The 19,618-nt window shown below is 41.2% G+C and overlaps 1 protein-coding gene across 1 annotated transcript in view; it reads right to left on the bottom strand.

Moving 5' to 3' along the window:
- HECW2 (HECT, C2 and WW domain containing E3 ubiquitin protein ligase 2) overlaps positions 1–19,618 on the bottom strand; it is a 189,829-nt gene that overhangs the window by 57,281 nt on the left and 112,930 nt on the right. The window contains exons 9-14 of the mRNA XM_087707644.1: positions 17,789–19,138; positions 16,043–16,132; positions 14,785–14,935; positions 11,934–12,037; positions 10,324–10,448; positions 8,620–8,805 (exon numbers count right to left, since the gene is read on the bottom strand). Coding sequence (XP_087563770.1) covers positions 8,620–8,805; positions 10,324–10,448; positions 11,934–12,037; positions 14,785–14,935; positions 16,043–16,132; positions 17,789–19,138 — 2,006 coding nt within the window. The remainder of the gene's footprint in view (positions 1–8,619; positions 8,806–10,323; positions 10,449–11,933; positions 12,038–14,784; positions 14,936–16,042; positions 16,133–17,788; positions 19,139–19,618) is intronic.

Raw genomic sequence — 19,618 nt, 5'->3', positions numbered from 1 at the left:
GCGCTGTGTAAGTCGCCTCTGATTGCCCAGGACGCGCCTGCTGACCGGCGGGAGAAACCTGGGTTTCTCATTGGTTCCCCGTCTGACAGCTCCAAGTATAAATAGCTGTCAGATGGGGTCGCCATCTTCTGGCCAGGACACAACACATAATACATATGGTATAGAACAGGGGTAGTCAACCTTTTTATACCCACTGCCCACTTTTGTATCTCTGTTAGTAGTAAAATTTTCTGACCGCCCACCGGTTCCACAGTAATGGTGATTTATAAAGTAGAGGAGTAACTTTACTTTATAAAATTTATAAAGCAGAGTTACAGCAAACGCCTACCGCCCACCATGAAAGCTGGAACGCCCACTAGTGGGCGGTAGGGACCAGGTTGACTACCACTGGTATAGACAGTTAGTGCTCTAGAAAACAGAGATTCTCCTTTCTGTTCTCACACAAATTGAATAAATAAATAAATTCACTACATTCAAGACGCTGTAGAATTAAGAGAAGGCCTAACATTTGAAGGTGGCTGGGAGGCAGAGGGAGAGAGAGAGAGGGAGAAAGAGAGATTTTTTTAAAAAGTACTACATGTTGTAATGATAGGCTTCATTGTTAAGGAATGATGGGGTAGCTATATCTCAGAATCACCATGCTATCCTCCTAGGCTGCCTAACGTTTTTTTTTAGGATTCATTTGACAAATATAAACCAAAAGGAAGCTGAAGTGATATAAACCGTCCTCTAGAATCATATGATTTTAGAGAAATGACATGAGTTTCCCGAGAAGGTAGTTTGCTTCCTAAAGCACGAGCATTTTGTGACCAACAAAGATCATAGCAATAGCAATAGCAGTTAGACTTATATACTGCTTCATAGGGCTTCCAGCCCTCTCTAAGCGGTTTACAGAGTCAGTATATTGCCCCCAACAATCCGGGTCCTCATCATGGCTGCCTTTTTGTGAGCCATTTATTACATACTCCCAAAATTCCCAACATGTCCCAGCTCACAAACAAGTTTCTTATTCTTTTGTTAAAAGTTAAAAAAATTAAAAAACTATTAGAAAAATAATTTATAATACAATCTTCTTATATTCTCACTTTAATTCTTATACATAGTAAGATTAAAGCCATGAACAGAAGTATACAAATACAAAGAAACCAATTAATATTGCATGTTTTATTATAGAATGAGGGATGGATGTCTGGAATAACTTAAGCAGGGCTATTCCAACTCTACCAACCTCTTTTATTAACAGGTTCCAAAGGCAGATTTTAAAAATACTATGTAAGGTCAATAGCTTTAGAGTTTTCCTCCCCAATCTGGTAGTTTTCAAGACATTTAGCCCTTGAGAAACCTGTCCTTCATGACTTAACCAATTCTTTTTCAAAACCATCCAAGTTAGCCATTCTTTCATCTTATATTGATTGTGAATTTGTTGGGTGACAAGTTTCCTCCCATATTGTAGGATGACTTTCTATATTACCTACTGTGGTATTTAGAAGAGACAATATTCCATTGAATCTATCTAATTTTCTAACTATGATCAACTACTGATTCTTCTTCACTGTTTTTCCCTCCAATCATTTCTACATCCTGAAAGACTGAATTATGGCTAGACTTTACAAGCAATGTGTTATCTTCCTATAGCTAAAGACCAATATCTGTGTTTTTCAACCTACTTTAAATAAAAAGAACTTCCTTAACTTGTGCTTTTTAGTTTTTTTCTTGTCTATTTCCAAGATGCTAAATCCAATCATGATGACCGAGTCACAAAACAATAACAAAACAAGCCGCCCGGAGTCCTACGGGATTGGGCAGCATATAAATCTATTAAAAGTTTAAAAAGTTAAAGATAACCCTCATTAGATTTTTCCCACTATCCGCTCTGCTCTGGAGATGCTCTAAAGCAGGGCTGTCAAACTCCCGTTATATGCTGGCCACGCCCATGCCTGGTTTAGCAAAGGGGGAAAGTCCCGATATGTCACATGATGCCGCTGTGACGGCGCGAGTTTGACACCACTGCTCTAAAGCAATTTGGAAAGGAGGAATGTGTGAATAAATTCAATTTATTTTGGTATAAGTATTATCTCGTATGAATTTTCGTCAAATGTGTACTATTTTATAACTATTAATCTACCTGCTTTAGCAAATTATCTGTCTTGCATACATCCACAGATCTCCCTTGAAACAGTCAAAAAAAAATCCCATACATGCTGATGGTGGTGGTGGGGACTTTAAAATATTTGCACATCAAAGATAACACACATTTAAAGACAGCTTAATCAAAAACTTATCACCCAACTCAAGTAGCTGACTACAGAGATTCCATAGTACAATAGCTTGTTAAATAAGCTGCTTCTGTAAATAAATAATTGTGAAATACCAGGTGTGCAGGAACAACAAATGTCTTTGCATCACAGCAAAATAAGTGAAACAAAAACAACTATAGAATATAACAAAATACCACATTTATATTGCTGTTCTTAACTACACTGTATTTGCTGAAAACGCTATGGTAGCATCACAAGTTGAAGAACAGATAAGCATAGGGATCTGTTTGAAAGTCAAACTTAGAAACACATTCTCCTTTATGGGTGCCTTTGAGTGAATGATGACTCTTGGTGAGTGCCTGGATGTAATGGAATGTGTGGATGACCTTGGGAACCAGGGGAAGAGATGCTGCCTAGGTAACAATCAGACAAGAGAGGTAGGAGGCTCCAGTAGCTTAACTGTCAGAGAAATAAACTTATGAAGGATCCACCCTAATGGATCAAACAGTTAAAATTGGCGGAAAGAACTTTGAATTTTCAAACTTGCAAGCTTGGTGTCACCTCTCCCAGATAAACTAGATAGGAATCATGATTAGACAAACTAATTCTATTTGATCATAAGGCTACATTAACACAATCTTGTAATTCTGAAAGTAGAAACTTTCTGCCACCACTTTTAACTACTGACACCAAACTGGCTGTCAGAAGCCAACCATACTTCTCCATATTACTGCTTTGACCCATCTAGTTGTCTATTTGTCAAGCCATGCGCTTGTGATTTAACATTGTGATGGAATACCATATATTTTAATGAAGCTTTTGCTTAACAAATTGTAACTCTCAGAAAACCACACCAGAGACCTGCTGTGCACCCAGCCGTGTCTATAAAAGGTTTACAATTCAGATGCAAGCTTTAGTGAACTGTGTGAATTATTTTAGCTGAAAGCTTGGGAGTTCTCTTCTTGTTCTTGTCGCCAACCCAATTAAGCTTGATATTTTAAACCATTCCAATCCTGTTCAGTTTTGTGCATTTCAAATATTCTGGCCTAACTGGTTTATGAACCTCTGCTTGGTATCTTTTCTATCTAAAATAAGGTAGCGTGAGTGCAATCTCCCAAAGGCTAAAATCTTAATGAGATGAAGCCCAAATTAGACACATAATTTGAAAGCATAGTCATAATTTGAGAGCATGTTTGTCAGGTAGGGAAACAAATGGCTCCCAATAAATAGAGTTGCTGATGCAAAACACTGATTCTTTCACAGAAATGTAACAAGCTATACAGCATTTATTTATATCATATACTTAAGCAAAACAGTAAAGATGCTTATAGATTACTGTATATACTCAAGTATAAGCCTAGTTTTTCAGCCCACTTTTTGGGCTGAAAAAAGCCGCCTCGGCTTATACTCGAGTCAGTGAAAAATTTGCCCGAAATGGAGGAGAAAAGGGGGCGGGGCCATGCCGCTGGGTGACGCTCGTGAATGGCCCAGCGCCCCTGTGAGTTTCCCCTCCCTCTGTGTCAGTTTGCCGCGCAGCGTGCACCGCACCATCCCCCCTCCTCACGTTCTAATGTAATGCAGGGCTATCTTACGATTCCCCTTCCTCCCCCTCCTGCCGCTCTGCAACGATGTCCCACCTCCTCCTTGTTATGGCAAGCAGCCACATAGCGATGTCCCACCTCCTCTGGTACAGTGATCCAATGATAGGAATCACTGTGCCGTGTGTCATAGGAGGCGGGACATCATCATCACAGCGGGACATCAGCATCATGAGGTGAGTGAAGTATTTCATTGAATACACCGGTATTGTGTGATAATAATTTGTTATGCAGAGCAAATTTTTACAATGGCTACTGTATATTTAATGGGCACAGGCAGGCTGTATATGTTACTCAATGGGCAATGGCATTATTGGTATCTATTTTTATTTTTGAAATTTATCGGTAGCTGCTGCATTTCCCACCCTAGGCTTATACTCGAGTCAATAACTTTTCCAGTTTTTTGTGGTAAAATTAGGTGCCTCGGCTTATATTCGGGTCGGCCTATACTCGAGTATATACGGTACACCAAATGAATGTAATCATAGTATGCATACGGGCTTGAGACCAAGCAGTAGCATTTTGTTATGCAATGAAATTCCTGTTTTGAAGCACTATTAGAGAAAGGAAAAATATCAATGGAGCTTCAAAGCTCTGTTCTAATCTGAACCATTATACTGAAGCTGGGAACCAAGATGAATACTACCAGGGAGAACACAAGTGAGAGCATACGGGCCTAATTTTAAATTTTCCACTGGCTACCAGAGAAAGGGTGTAGTTTGGATATTTATGGTAGCTGGGAAAACAAACACGATATTTTGGTTTGGACAAACTACAAGTTTATCCAAGTTGGCTAACTGAAGCCCTGTTTCAAGTAAATTATAGGCACTAGAGTAATGTGCAGTGAAATTAAATTGATACTGAAAAGTATGTATTGTCAAGACCATGCTTTGTCCAGTCACAACATACAAAAGAGTTGGAAAAGAAAAACGGAGGTTCCTGAATGATAATCAATGCTGGAGAAAACTGAAAATAGCTCAAAACAAATAATTGCAATGCTAAATGAAGTAAAACCGGATTGATTTGAAGCAGCTTTAGAAGTCATAGAGGTTATCCAATCCAACTATCAGTGCAATATTCGCTAGTGGATCAATGACAGATGATAACCATCCAGTCTCTGTTTCAAGACCTTTAACGAAAGAGAACCACATCATGTAGCAGACTTTTTTCTGGCTAAACATAGCCAGAACCTTCAACTGTCCTTCATAGGATTTGATTCCCAGTATTTCTGTAGCCTTCTTCTGCACTTGCTCCAGTAGTTACTATTGTTATTTTTGAATTGTGGTACACAGAACTGGACTTAGTACTCCAAAAGGAGTCTGACTTGGACAGAGGAGCAATAATTATTTTTCATGTCTTGGATTATATGCCCCTAACGCTCTCCAAGTAAACAGTTGCTTTTTTAGCAACTGCATCACATAGCTAGCTCACGTTTAACTTGTGATTGGACAAAAACACCCTGATCCCTTTCCCATATGCTACTTGCAAGTCAGATCGCACAACCCATCCCATACTTGTGCCGTACAGTTCTCCTACTCACAGGCAAACTTATATATGTGTTCCTATTAAATTCAACCCTATTCATTTTGACCCACTGCTTCAGCCTTTTTAGATCTTTTTGAATCTTCTTCATCAAAATCATTAGCCAAACATCCCAGTTTTGTACTCTCTGCAGACTCTCTCAAACTCATCTATCTATATAATTGATTAAAAAAAGTTGAAAAGCAACTTTCGGTGATAATGATCAATGATGGGCAAAGCCATCATTGATGGAACTATGAATTCTGAATCAGACTAGCAGGCTCTATTGCAGTGTTTCTCAACCTTGGCAACTTGAAGATGTCCGGACTTCAACTCCCAGAATTCCCCAGCCAGCATTTGCTGGCTGGGGAATTCTGGGAGTTGAAGTCCGGACATCTTCAAGTTACCACGGTTGAGAAACACTGTTCTATTGGGAAAAAGTCAAGGTATCTGATCATGAACTGAAGCTCAAGAGAAAGTGGGTTATGCAGCAAGAAAATGACCCAAAACACATAAATCATATAACTAAGGAATGGCTAAAGCAGAAGAAAATTAAAGTTTTGGAATAGCTAAGTCAAAATTTTGACTTTAATCCTAGAGAAATGTTATAGAAGGACCTGAATCAAAGTTTAGGTTTAGGTTTATTAGATTTATATGCCGCCCTTCTCCCAAGGACTCAGGGCGGCGTACAACATTAAAAGAAACACATAATACAAAAGTTAAAAAGAAATTAAATAGGATATCCCAAACCCAATTAAAATTGACAATATTTTTTTAAAAAAAATTAAAATTAACAGTGATCAATAATTTATTTTGTTTTGTTCAGGCTAGGCTGGCTTGCTGGAAAAGCCAACTTTTTAGGGCGCGTCGGAAGGACCGGAGGTCGGGGATTATACGAAGCTCATGCAAGGAAGTCCACCCATATCCCTGAGTTGAAGTTCTTATGTGGGAAAGATTGGGTTAACATTCTTCAAAGCTGAAGTGTAGGACTGATCAAGAGTTATCATAAACATTTACTTCCAGTTATTGCTGCTGAGGGGGGGGGGCATTGCTCCAGCAAAGGTTGACATATCTTTGTCACACACCAATATGTAATTTGGGATCATTTTCTTCCATGAATAAATGAAAGACTATAATGTTTTTGAGTCATTTATTTATTTGCGTTCTCTTTATCTAGTAAGATTTCGGTGGAGAACAATTTATGGAGAAATTTTGAAAATTCAAAAAAGTTCACAAACTTACAAGCATAACTACAGAAAAGGGGAAAAAATCATGAAGCATTGCTCAAGATTTAACATACTTTTCTTACTTCCTGCCCCCGCATTCCCCTGAATGTAAGATCAACTTCAATTATTTTGTTCTTTCAAAAAGGCTTCAGGGTCTGATAAGTCCCACGGAAGTGTTTTTACCTGTATTTGTATTGTTCCATGGGGCTTGGCCTTTTTTCTTTATGGTACAATGTTTTGTTATTTATATTATAGTTGATTACTGTTAGGCCTAGCCCCAAAATGACATGAAACAATTCAGCCAACATTCAGTTGTTTATTTGCATACATCATATAGACAGAAACTTGCCAAACTAAACCTATTACTACCCTAACCTAACATATATACCCTAAGAGATTCTAGGAAGTGAGAGTGAAGGTTCGTTCTCTGAGCTTGTGGGTTGGTTTCCGAACGTTTCGTTACCAGGCTATCTTCAGTGGAGTTTAGGGGATGTCAGTGTCAGTGTTCTTCTGTTTATAATGGCTTCATTTGGTCAGTAGGTCTTGTGATGGTCAGGTTACATCAGATAAGGGACCCATCAGGGAAGAACACTGATACTGATATCCCCTAAACTCTGCTGAAGATGTTACCTAGCTGTTGTGGCCCAGCAGGAGCCGTTGGAGCTGCCACCAGACTCCAACAGCGAGGGGCCCTATGAGTCGGCTCTGGAGGATGTGGAGGACCCTGGACAGGGTTCCGACTCCGAGCAGGGCGCAGAGAGGCTGGTTGGCCACCAGGAGGCACCTGAGCCTTGGACCAGTGGGGAGGAGACAAGGGAGAGTGAGCCGGTTGCCAGTAGTGAGTTGTTCCTGGATGCACGCCATCAAAGAGCTACTAGGCATCAGGAACAGTTGCGCAGTTACAGGAGGTAATTGCACTCAGCTGGTGGTCATTAGGCTCCTCTCCAGACTATAAAAGGACTGCTTGTGCACATGCCCCCTTTGCAGAAGTCAACGCAGGAACTAATGTTGGAGAACATTATTGTGAACTTGGCAGGCTGGATTGCTGCCACGGCTTATCTGTGCTGGATTGCTGCCCAAGCTTGTCTGTGCCGGTTTGCTGCCAAGGACCTGTCTGTCTGTTAATTAAATGCCGTAACTTATCTTTGGCTTGGAGTGTGCTTTGGTGTGGAACAAGGGGGGTCAGAACACCTAGCCTAGTAACGAATTGTTTGGAAACCAACCCAAAAGTTCAGAGAACAAACTTTCACTCTCATCCTACACCTGAGCTACAGATATTCCCCACTATTACAATTCTAGGGAGTGGTTATCCTAAGTTTCTTCCTCTTTTCATGATCCAGCCCTGGACTATGCCATCTCTTGTCTCATCTCCCTCTTCCTTGGAATGTGCTCCCTCCCTCCTGGGAAACTGATATTTCACTGTAGTCCATCACAGCAGACACATTCACAGACACATTCCATCAAAATTACTGCATTTAGGTTTGCAAGTTAAAAGCTCTGAGTCACTAGGAGTGGAATGGAAAATAAACCTGGTAAATAAAATATTATCATCTATTAACACATATGCAAGAATTTTTATAGCTCATAAAATTAAATTTTAATCATTAAAATTTATAATTGTTCTTGAGGCCAAACTTAAATTGGAATAAAAATGATGTATAATGATAAATTGAGTCAGGTTGAAAATGTAGACATGACATTGCCGGGAACCATTGCAACCCCACTTTTGTAGAAATTAAGTACTCCGTTTTGAATAAATGAATGGTCTGATTTCATAATTGCTATCATCAAGTATGAGTGTTTTTGTTGTTATTTAAAGTTATTGCATTTTATTGCATTTGTTGTAAGTTTCATTGACTATGTCACTGTTTTTGTACAGCACTTAAGAGACCTTCAGATGAATGCATTTTTGAATTTTTCATTTATAGTGTAACGAGTATGCTTTGATTTTGTCAATATTTGGATGAAGACAAACCAATATGTTTATTTTAAAAGTTGCCTCTTTATATCCATTACCTTGCCCTGATGATCGTGCTTCATTTCCCAGCCCCGTGGTAATTCTAGCTGTTTGTTGGCAAACATGTTCAAAAAGCCAACTAAATCCCGATTATGCTGGTAGCGCTCAAAATGATGGGTATCTCGCCGAACTTTGGTGATCATGTGCTTCAGACAAGTATTATTTGTAAACATTCTGTAGGCACTCTGGCAGAAGGAGAAGAAATCAAAAGTTATTTGCGGGTTCTCGGACTAACATTTTAAGGGCTTCATCAGTTTTGAAAAATGTATACTACAAGCCAAGGGAATTTGCCATCCCCCTAACATAAACTCCAATTCCTTCAGAATTAACTGCTCACTCTACTCCTGGTGTTGTGCAGTGTTAACACTAGGGTGAGAGAACCAGTTTTCAAGAGCTGAATTAAATGTTTGCATTGGTTAAATGCTTGACCAATGCAAAGTTAAAAGCTGTAAGCTCCTCGCTTAGTCTGGATATAACGAAAGTAATAAGATGATAAGAACGTGGAGAATATTTTTTTTCTTAATTTATGGTAAAAACAATTAACTGCTGTGGATGCTTCTGAAGTTAAGCATATCATGTTGTGCAAAACCATTTCATTTAGGCCTATACACTTTCCCCAGAAAACTAATTCTCTATTTCATTCCATTCCCCGCTCTCAATCATGGAACAGTCAGTAACTCTTACAAATTAAAAAAAGGTAAAAAGGCAAGAAAGAACAAGTATCAAGTATCCCTAGAGGCATACCAAAGCCCAGAGTGTCACACTGAGTATTTCAGGTCTCATAATAGAATTACTATTTGTATTTCTCATACTACACCTTCAGACCAGAGGTGGGTTCCTACCAGTTCGCACGTATTTGGTAGAACAGGTTCGTCTAATCTACTGAACCGGTTAGAAGAGGTTCCACCAGTGGACCCGGAAAGCAGGCCACACCTACAGAAGGGGTTCCAAACTTTTTTGAAACCCACCACTGGTCCTTGGATAGGATTATTCTACACTATCATGCTCATATTTATAAAACTCAGTGCCTCTGTGAAAGGTAAGGATGACTACTGCGTTTGTGGTGCAATCAGAACATTGCGAGTGTTGAAGTTGTTTTAACGCAAACCAAAGATGCCTTTTAAAAAACAAGTTTACATCATATTCTTATGCATGCCAGTGCTGTGTGTGAGGCAATTTAAGGTGGTTCTGACAAGTGTTGTCAGCATCTTCATATCTGGTCACATGGGCAGCAAGCCACTCCCACAAAGGAGGCCACACCCACAGAGTAGGTTCGAACAATTTTTGAAACCCACCACTGCTTCAGACCATCAACAAACTATTGATAATTCTTTCAGCTGCTTGCCAAAGCCACTCTGGACATTCTGCCAGGATGGTTCCCTAAGCAAAAGATGGCCACAGAAAAAAAAAAAACCCTGATCCATATTCCTACAACTCTAATGTCATTTAATAGTGCAATCCACACATTTCAACAAACCATGGGGTTTTATTTTGTAAACCATCCTGGGTGGCCTTTTACAGCTGTGTAATTTTTAAAATTAAACATATTTATGCTCACTCGTGCATGAGCGCACGCACACACATTTTATTGGGGGCCCAACTTGCCATTATTCTTGTAAGCAAAAAATTGTGGTACTAAAAATTCAAATATATCCTACTCCTCCAGGGTCTACAACCAAGCTTGATTTGTGGGTGCTACTCACAGGGTTTGAATGCAGCACGGTGAAGAATTCTGGGCTGATTAGGAATTTTACTGGGGGTGACTGGAGCAGCAGAGTAAGCCTTGATCTGGAGGTAGAATGAGGCAGCGCATTGTCCCTTCGGTAATCTAATACAAAGATGTAGTAAGAGTCATTGAGTCAGACAAGGACTTCGATGCCATCAATAAGTAAAAACGTAACTATTTTTATCTTTATATGTGACATGGAATACTTATATTTTCCTTAGTATTAAATACCACTATAAAATGGAGTCTTAAACAGTTTTTAAAACAGATTAAGTGAAATAAAAGAATAAAGAATACTGTTAGATCACTACCCTGGGTGAATAAGGAAAAAAAAATGACAATCACAGTAGCGCTATAATTCCTTCACTTTCCTTCCTTCAAATCTCTATTTTTAGCAATAGCAATAGCAGTTAGACTTATATACCGCTTCATAGGGCTTTCAGCCCTCTCTAAGCGGTTTATAGAGTCAGCATATTGCCCCCACAGTCTGGGTCCTCATTTCACCCACCTCGGAAGGATGGGTTAACCTTGAGCTGGTGAGATTTGAACCGCCGAACTGCAGCTAACAGTCAGCTGAAGTGGCCTGCAGTACTGCACTCTAACCACTGCGCCACCTCGGCTCTTTTAACATCTGAGAGAGTTATGTCTACATTATTGCTCATTATTTTTTTTAAATAATCCATCCATTGGTATCTTGCTGGAATGCTGCTGAGTTTAAATTTAAAATATCGGGAATTTAAGAGATAGTGAGAGAAAAGGAGATTGAATCCTGACCGTGGGAGAAACAAAAATATTTTCTAAGTATTATGGGAAAATATAAAAAATTATACAAAACAAGAGTGTTTGCTTCTATTAGGAAGCCAATAAAAACGATTGCAAAACTGATTTTTTTATTCAAACAGCAGCAGCTGAGAAACCAAAGGATAGATATTGCAAGTTCCAAGAAATCTAAATATGACAATACATTCAGTAAACCAAAATTGTGTGTCTACGGGCCTACAAGCACCATAATCCCAGATGACCAGCTTCACTGAAGAATGAAATGCAGAGGCTATGTCCAAACAACTCATCTTCCCACCCCCCCCATTGTGTTGTTTCCCCCACACTGCTTAGACAGTGCCCCAAACAAGAGAAATGGGCTCTCCTTGGCCAATAGAATCCATTGGGAAATACCATTCAGAATTTCGCCTAGAAATAGGTGAAAGGGGGCGGAGGGAGGATCCTCCAACTTATTTGTGTTAAATTCATTTTTCAATGGCAACGCATTTTTGTCCTCAATATATAGTCCAGGTGGCGCAGTGGTTAAATGCAGCACTGCAGGCTACTTCAGCTGACAGCAGTTCTGCAGTTCGGCTGTTCAAATCTCACCGGCTCAGGGTTGACTCAGCCTTCCATCCTTCCGAGGTGGGTGAAATGAGGACCCAGATTGTTGTTGGGGGCAATATGCTGACTCTGTAAGCCGCTTAGAGAGGGCTGAAAGCCCTATGAAGCGGTATATAAGTCTAACTGCTATTGCTATTGCTATAGTGGATCAACCTCAAATGAAACAGTTTGACAAGCGGTTTAAACTGAGGTTGCATTTCTTACCAGCAGGTGGGCTATGGAAGTCAGGATCTTCTGCAGCTCCATCAAGAGCAGTTGAGTGCTCCTCTGGCCTGTCGTTAGTCATGGTTCGGCGAATACTCTGATACCTAAAGTTCCAAGACAGACATTATATATACCACACAACACATACAATGAAGCGCTCTTGTAGTACACCTAAAAAGCTGTTGGTTTAATCAAAAGTTAAACCATAGCCACTTCAATGACATTTCACTCTTCCTCATCTTAAAACTATTTCAAGCACCGCATCATAAGATTCTTTGTTTGTTTATTGGATTTATTTGCCGCCCTTCTCCCAAAGGACTCAGGGCGCCGTACAACATAAAAAAAAACCCACATATTACAAAAGTTAAAAAGGAAATTAAATAAAGTATCCAAAAACAAACCCAATTAATATTAGCAATAAAATTTTAAAAATTAGATTAAAATTAACAATTAAATTAATCATTTATTTTATTCTGTTCAGGCCAGGCTGGCTTGCTGGAAAAGCCAATTTTTTAGGGCGCATTGGAAGGACCGGAGGTTGGGGATTATACGAAGCTCCGGGGGCAGCTCATTCCAGAGGGAAGGCGCTCCCACAGAGAAGGCTCTCCCTCTGGGAGTCGCTAGCCGACACTGTCTGGCCGATGGCACCCTGAGGAGGCCAACTCTGTGGGATCGCACTGGACGGTGGAAGGCTACTGGTGGCAATAGGTGGTCTCGCAGGTATTCTGGGCCTAAGCCATGGAGCGCTTTAAAGGTCATAATTGGTACCTTGAATCGCACCCGGAAAACAACCGGCAACCAGTGCAGGCCGCCTAAAAGGGGTGTAACATGGGAGCACCTAGGTACCCCCATGATAGCCCGCGCAGCCGCATTCTGGATGAGCTGAAGCTTCCAGGTGCTCTTCAAGGGCAGCCCCATGTAGAGAGCGTTGCAATAGTCCAGGAGAGAAAGAATGAGGGCATGAGTCACTGTGCACAGAGCATCCTGATCCAGAAAGGGGCGCAACTGACGTACCGAGCGAACCTGGTAAAAGGCCCCCCTGGTCATGGCCATCAGGTGTTCTTCTAAACTAAGCTGCATATCCAGGAGGATTCCCAGATTGCGGGCCCTCTCTGAGGGGGCTAAAATTTCTCCCCCTATCATCAAAGATGGAACAAGATGCACAAATCGGGATGCCGGAAACCACAGCCACTCAGTCTTGGAGGGATTGAGCTTGAGCCTGTTCCTCCCCATCCAGATCCGCACAGCCTCCAGGCATCGGGACATCATGTCGAGGGCATCGTTTGGGTAGTTTGGGGTAGAGATGAAAAGTTGGGTATCATCAGCATATTGATGATACCGTAACCCAAAACCACGGATGATCTTGTCCAGTGGTTTCATATATATGTTGAACAGGAGGAGTGAGAGAACCGACCCCTGGGGCACCCCACAAGTGACGCACCTCGGGGTCAATCCCTGTCCTCCAGTCAACACGAACTGCGACCAATCCGACAGGTAGAACCATCGTAAAACGGTGCCCCCCACTCCCAACCCCCCGAGTCGTCGCAGTAGGATACCATGGTTGATGGTATTGAAAGCCATCGAGAGGTCTAATAGGACCAGGACAGAGGAACAGTCCCTGTCCCGGGCCCACCAGAGATCATCAACCAACGCGACCAATGCCATCTCCGTGCTGTACCCGGACCTAAACCCCGACTGAAACGAATCCAGGTAGGCAGCTTCATCCAGGTACTGGGGAAGCTGACGTGCTACCACACTCTCGACAACCTTCACTACAAAGCAAAGGTTGGAGACCGGACGATAGTTGGCTAAAGAAGCTAGGTCCAGGGAAGGCTTCTTAAGGAGGGGCCTCACCACCGCCTCCTTCAAGGCGGTGGGAAAGAACCCCTCTCTCAATGAAGCATTGGTAATCGCCTGGAGCTAGAAATTTATTAACTACAAACTTGTGTCCATGCTTGTTTTTTTTTTTCCCTCCTTCATAGTACATTTTCTGTTTGTTCCAAATATCAGGTCAGGCATTGCCTTGTTATTGATTTTTGTTCTGAGTACAATGCTGCAAAAACATTATGATTATACCTAAAATCTGGGAGTTTTGGTTCGTTTGTTTCCATACAATAATTCCTCTCATAATTTTAGGTATGCGTTTCCAAACACTAGTATTTAGAAACAATAATGGAAAATAATATATCTAGCCAATCCTATAAGGAACATGGCTAATAGTTATTACTGTTGACAGTCATTGTGAAAATAGCAATTCTGAACTGTGAGCAGTTATTTACTTTCCACACTTCCATTCTGATATGTGCCATGTATTGTTCCCCAGTCTATACAGCTAGATCAGTGTTTCTCAACCTTGGCCACATGAAGATGTCCGGACTTCAATTCCCGGAATTCCCCAGCCAGCATTCGCTGGCTGGGGAATTCTGGGAGTTGAAGTCCGGACATCTTCAAGTGGCCAAGGTTGAGAAACACCGAGCTAGATTGTCCTTATGACTTTTAATTCAGCAACTATTTGAAATTCTGGAAACATTTCATCTACATAGGTGCCAACCCATATTACAATAACTATTCTAATATTTTTTCAATGTTATAATGTTTATTAAATTCTCCATCAGTCACCCCATTTTTGCACTCAACTGTGGCCGCGCCATATCATTAATGCTTTTCTCCACAGAATATGAAATTGTTTCTTAGCTAATATTGATATTTGGTATGATGCAAGCGATGAGGAATACGATGAATGTTTCTACGTTTGTTTAATTCAAGGGAGTTGTATAATTCGTAGGGATGAAGCGTTGCACTTTTATTTCAATTGCGTGGCAGATAATACAAAAATTTGAAAATTTCTCACCGGCGATTCAATTGCTCCATCTGCTGTATGGAGTTGGAACGTTGAAGGATTTGCTGGGCGGGTGGACCTGTGGGCCTCTGCCATGTTGTGGTTCTGTTAACATGGTCCACATAGAATATTCTCCCATGACTGTCAATACGTGCTTCCCAATCTAAGACAAGAAGATGTATCATGAAAAATAAGGATTTTAACAACTTAAAAGCAATGTCTTCTATTGGACAGTGAATATCTCACTTTATTTGTCTATCTAGTTTGTAAACTTACAAACTTACTTATTTGTCTATCTATTCATTCAATTATTTTTAAGTACATACATTGACAGTTCTGCATATCATGGCCATAGATATGTGCCATACATGTGACACATATAGAGAGTGAAGACAGAGCAACAAAATGCAAAGTGAGAGGCATCCTTTTCAGTATTTTGGGTTCATATAAGTCTTTGGTTATTTAATGTAGATATCTTGTACCTTAACACACAACTTAGAATTGTTAATTGCAGAGGAGTTGCAAAATACATATCTTGTGTGTAGAATGTCCTGGATTTAATTCCTGGCATTTCAACTTGAAAGGAACTGCCTGAAAGTTTGAAGACTGCCTGTCTGCCAGAATAGTTAACTATGACTTAGTCAGGGACTAGTTTATGCCAGGTATATTTCTCTACACAGGTGATCCTCAGTTAATAACGAAACTTACATCGCAAAGCAATGCACTCATAAAGTATGTTGTCATGTGACTATAGTGCTTAGAAATGGCAGCTCTGGTAGTCCCCGGTTACAGTTGTTAAACAAGGGCCTCATATGACCATTGACTTTGCTTGCGGAAGCCAGCAGAGAAAGTTGCAAATCACAATCATGTCACTGCAGGACATGGTTGGAAATCCAGGCTGGTTGCTAAGTGCCTGGATTGCAATCATATGTCTGCAGGCAGCACTGCACTCTCTGGAAATTCTAGAGTGATCATAACCACCATTCATTCAGCAGTGTCACAGATTCAAACAGTCGTTGAAAGAGTGGTTATTAAATGAGGACCACCTATAATATAGTTCCATTCCCAGTTAGAAGGACCTCACAGCAGCACCATCTCTAGGGAGAAAAAAAGAAAAAAGGTGAAGCACATAATCTGTTTTTTAAATAGGGATCCGATTACTGCTACTTCAAATTCTTCTGGGTGTGCTTTGCTATGAAAAAATAAAAGTACACCTTCGTGTAATCTGTGTTCTCTATATTTTAAATTAAAACAGAAAAAAGTTCCTCACTTGGTGGCAAAGCTTCATCCACCCTCTGATAACGACTAACATCCTGACGAACTGAGGGAAGAGATCTCAGAGGACCATCAGGCTGAGAACCTAAAATCCAAAAGAAATACGGTGTAAACTTTCCATCGAAACACATACAATATTTACTATTTGTACACAGGATTCTGAGCAGCTTACAAAGATGACAATAACAGAGTAATAATTTTAAAGAACACAAAAGCAGGAGGCATATTGGAAGGAGGCAAAAGAAAAATTAGCAAAGCGATTCAAATTTAGAAATGGTGTCCTACGATGTCCTAGCTCAGCCCCTGAGGAAACAGCTTGATTTTTTACACCTCTTTTAATGGACAGGAGAGTGTGAACAAAGAGGATAAGGGAAAATCAGCAATGAGTCGAAAGGGGAAGTCAAAAGAAGTCAGAGAATGCACTGGTAACTCTTGTGATAATCTTTCTGTAATTAAGCACCCAAGGAGGATTTTACTAATGCATCTCTGAATAGAAACAACTTGCATCCTATGCCTTATTGTTTTTAATTGTGGATAATTAAATGGTCCTTTGAGTAAATGAGAGAAGAAAATAATAATTGTCCCTTGGTATGTCTGTAGTGTTACATTGCCAAGAAAAAGAATGTATTATCTCAGTACAAGAACTCAAGGTCATCATTTGAGGAGAGGGGTGACAAGATTTTAATTTTTATTTATTTCAGGATAAGCTATGAAGTAATTATGGAACTTCTGACCAATTAAACTTGGTTCTGCCATAGTCCACATTCAACTTTTAAAGAAACAGAAGATGACTGGTCACAGAGATGAAGTGGGAGTTCCTCCTAAGCCTGAGCTCTGGTGAGTTCAAGATTGGTTGGGAATATAATTCTCAGAATTCCCAACCAACTTGTTTGAAAAAATCTGGAAATTGTAATACCAGCCTTCCCTGAGGCACCAAGCAGAGGAAGGATGTCTAGCCCAATTCCTTGACCAACTTAGCTTGCCTGCTTTCTTCAATGGAAAACCAAGGCCATTCAGTGTCTGAATGACTAGACAGCGCTAAATAATGTAAACAAAAATCCTTCAGGACGCTTTAAAATGATCTGCAGCAAATCCTGCCTGGATTGTTAAGACTCATGCACTTTTACAAGTAGATTCTTACAGTGCTTGCACAGAGATTAAGAATAAACCGATTGGGAAAATACTGGTGTTGCTATGCAAACCAGTGTTTTATATTTGGACTATATTTTTAAAAATTAAAAATTAAACTAGCTCGCCAAGGTCAATAGAATCAATCATGGAATGAAGGTAGGCAAGTTATCAATCATCTTACTGCCATTCTTTTGTGCTGATTGCACAAGACCGCCTCCTGCCGATTACCTCCCATAGACCGATCAGATCTCACAGGTTAGGTCTCCTCCGGATTCCATCCGCCAGCCAATGTCGGCTGGCGACCCCCCCGGGGGAGAGCCTTCTCTATTGCAGCTCCAGCCCTCTGGAATGATCTCCCTGTCGAGATCCGGACCCTTACGAGATTCCCGGCTTTCCGCAAAGCCACCAAGTCCTGGCTGCTCCAGCAGGCCGGGGGGGGCCTGTGAAACATCCAGCCCCGCGGAAATTGTGAATGTTGCGGTTTTGTTTTTAAAGTGTTGTCTTTGTCTAGTCTTCCCCCTTCCCTTGTCTATTGTGAGCCGCCCGGAGTCCTTCGGGAGTGGGCGGCATACAAGACAAATAAAAACAAAAACAAAAACAAAACAATTACCTCCACTAGCGCCAGCCTCCTGTGAAGCAGCTCCTTCACATGATGCTGATGCACCTCTCACATCTTCCTCTTGAGACTGGTTGTGTGCAGCTGCTGCCTGCAGGTTCTGTCTCCTCTGCCATATCTCTTCCGAGTCATCACCATCTGGCAGCCCATCTTCAAACTGGCCTTCCTCTTGAGTGCTTGGTAAGTGCACTGCAGGTAAAAAGGCCTGAGTGCACACAGGGTCCTGAGTTTCTGGCTCACTCCTGGAAGCCTCTGCTGCACAGGCACCTTCTTCTTCCTCCTGTGAAGAAAAGGCCGGCGTCTCAGGAAAGCGATTGCTTTCAAGGGAAGAGCAGCAAGTGTCAACAGAGGAGAGTTGGGTAGCTGTGCCTTCATTGCAAGAGCCGTCAGCCCCCTCTATGTCACTTTCTCCCTCTGGCCTGGTGCTTGATTCACTAACACTCTCTGTATGAGCAGCATCACTTTGCTCGGTCTCTGATGAAATCTGGGACGGTTCTGATCCTTGGTCAACAGATTCAGCTTCCCTGATTTCCCTTTTGCTCCCAGAAACTGACTCAGAAGTTCCAGGATCCGCACCAGACGTGGGTTGTTCTGCCTCCTGAGGTACAGAAATGGTATTGCTTGCTGAATCTTCTAGACAATCAACCTGAGAATTCTGAGGAGTTTCAGTTTCTTGTCCTGCTATCTCCAATTCAGCAGGCCCATTGGACATCTCCTCCTGACAACAGGAAGATTGCGGAGGTATTTCTACATCGGGTGCTGTCACAATTTCTTCAGAGACTTGGCTTTGTGTTACTTGGCTTGAGGAGCCATTTAAGAAAACTGATTCATCATTTCTAGCAGTACCATTTAGCATGATCAAACCACCACCGTCGTCATCCACTGATGACTGGAAACCCAAACTGTGATGGAATTCATGTTCCTCTTCGTCAGAATCAATGTGAAGCATAGCATTGAGTCGTGTGTCAGTAGGGAAGCTACTCTTCAATTTTGGGGATGCCCCAATAGTACGTTCATTACAAGCAGAGGTCCCAGATCTAGGAAGATTATTTTGTTCTATTGCATCTAGGTAGTCATTCAAGGAGTCCTGGCGGCCCCTGGGAACTGAGGACCTTGACGTTGTAGAGGCTGAATCCTCTTGATCTGTTTCCGAAGTAGTACTAGTCCTAAAGGAATGCCGCAAGATGGCGTGTCCAGATGATTCTTCAAGAATTGGGCCATTTGAAAAAAGTGGATGTGCATCATGATGCCCTGCAGGTATATCCTCATCATCAGAAGGACTTCCTAAGTCCCCATTGACAGAATTTACTCCAAGAAGGGTTCCTACAGTTTCTGGTGAAGCATCTACAATGAAAAGACAAAAGATTGATTAGTGAAACTAACTGTGAACCTTAAGGGGCATGCATAACAGAGGTGGGTTCCTACCAGTTCGCACCTATTCGGTAGAACCGGTTCGTCAAATCTACCGAACCGGTTAGAAGAGGTTCCACCAGTGGACCCAGAAATCAGGCCACACCTACACAAGAGGTTCCAAAATTTTTTGAAACCCACCACTGGTCCTTGGATATGATTATTCTACACTATCATGCTCATATTTATAAAACTCAGTGCCTCTGTGAAAGGTAAGGATGACTACTGCGTTTGTGGTGCAATCAGAACATTGCGTGTGTTGAAGTTGTTTTAACGCAAACCAAAGATGCCTTTTAAAAAACAAGTTTACCTCATATTCTTATGCATGCCAGTGCTGTGTGTGAGGTAATTTAAGGTGGTTCTGACAAGTGTCGTCGGCATCTTCATATCCGGTCACATGGGCGGCAAGCCACT

This window comes from Thamnophis sirtalis, unplaced genomic scaffold (genome assembly GCF_051295495.1).
Source record: "Thamnophis sirtalis isolate CommonGarterSnake01/CBP01778 unplaced genomic scaffold, rThaSir2_p1.2 scaffold_1, whole genome shotgun sequence".
NCBI classification, from domain to species: Eukaryota; Metazoa; Chordata; class Lepidosauria; order Squamata; family Natricidae; genus Thamnophis; species Thamnophis sirtalis.
Note: the sequence above shows the minus strand (reverse complement) of the source record. Positions and strands in the feature narration are given on the sequence as shown.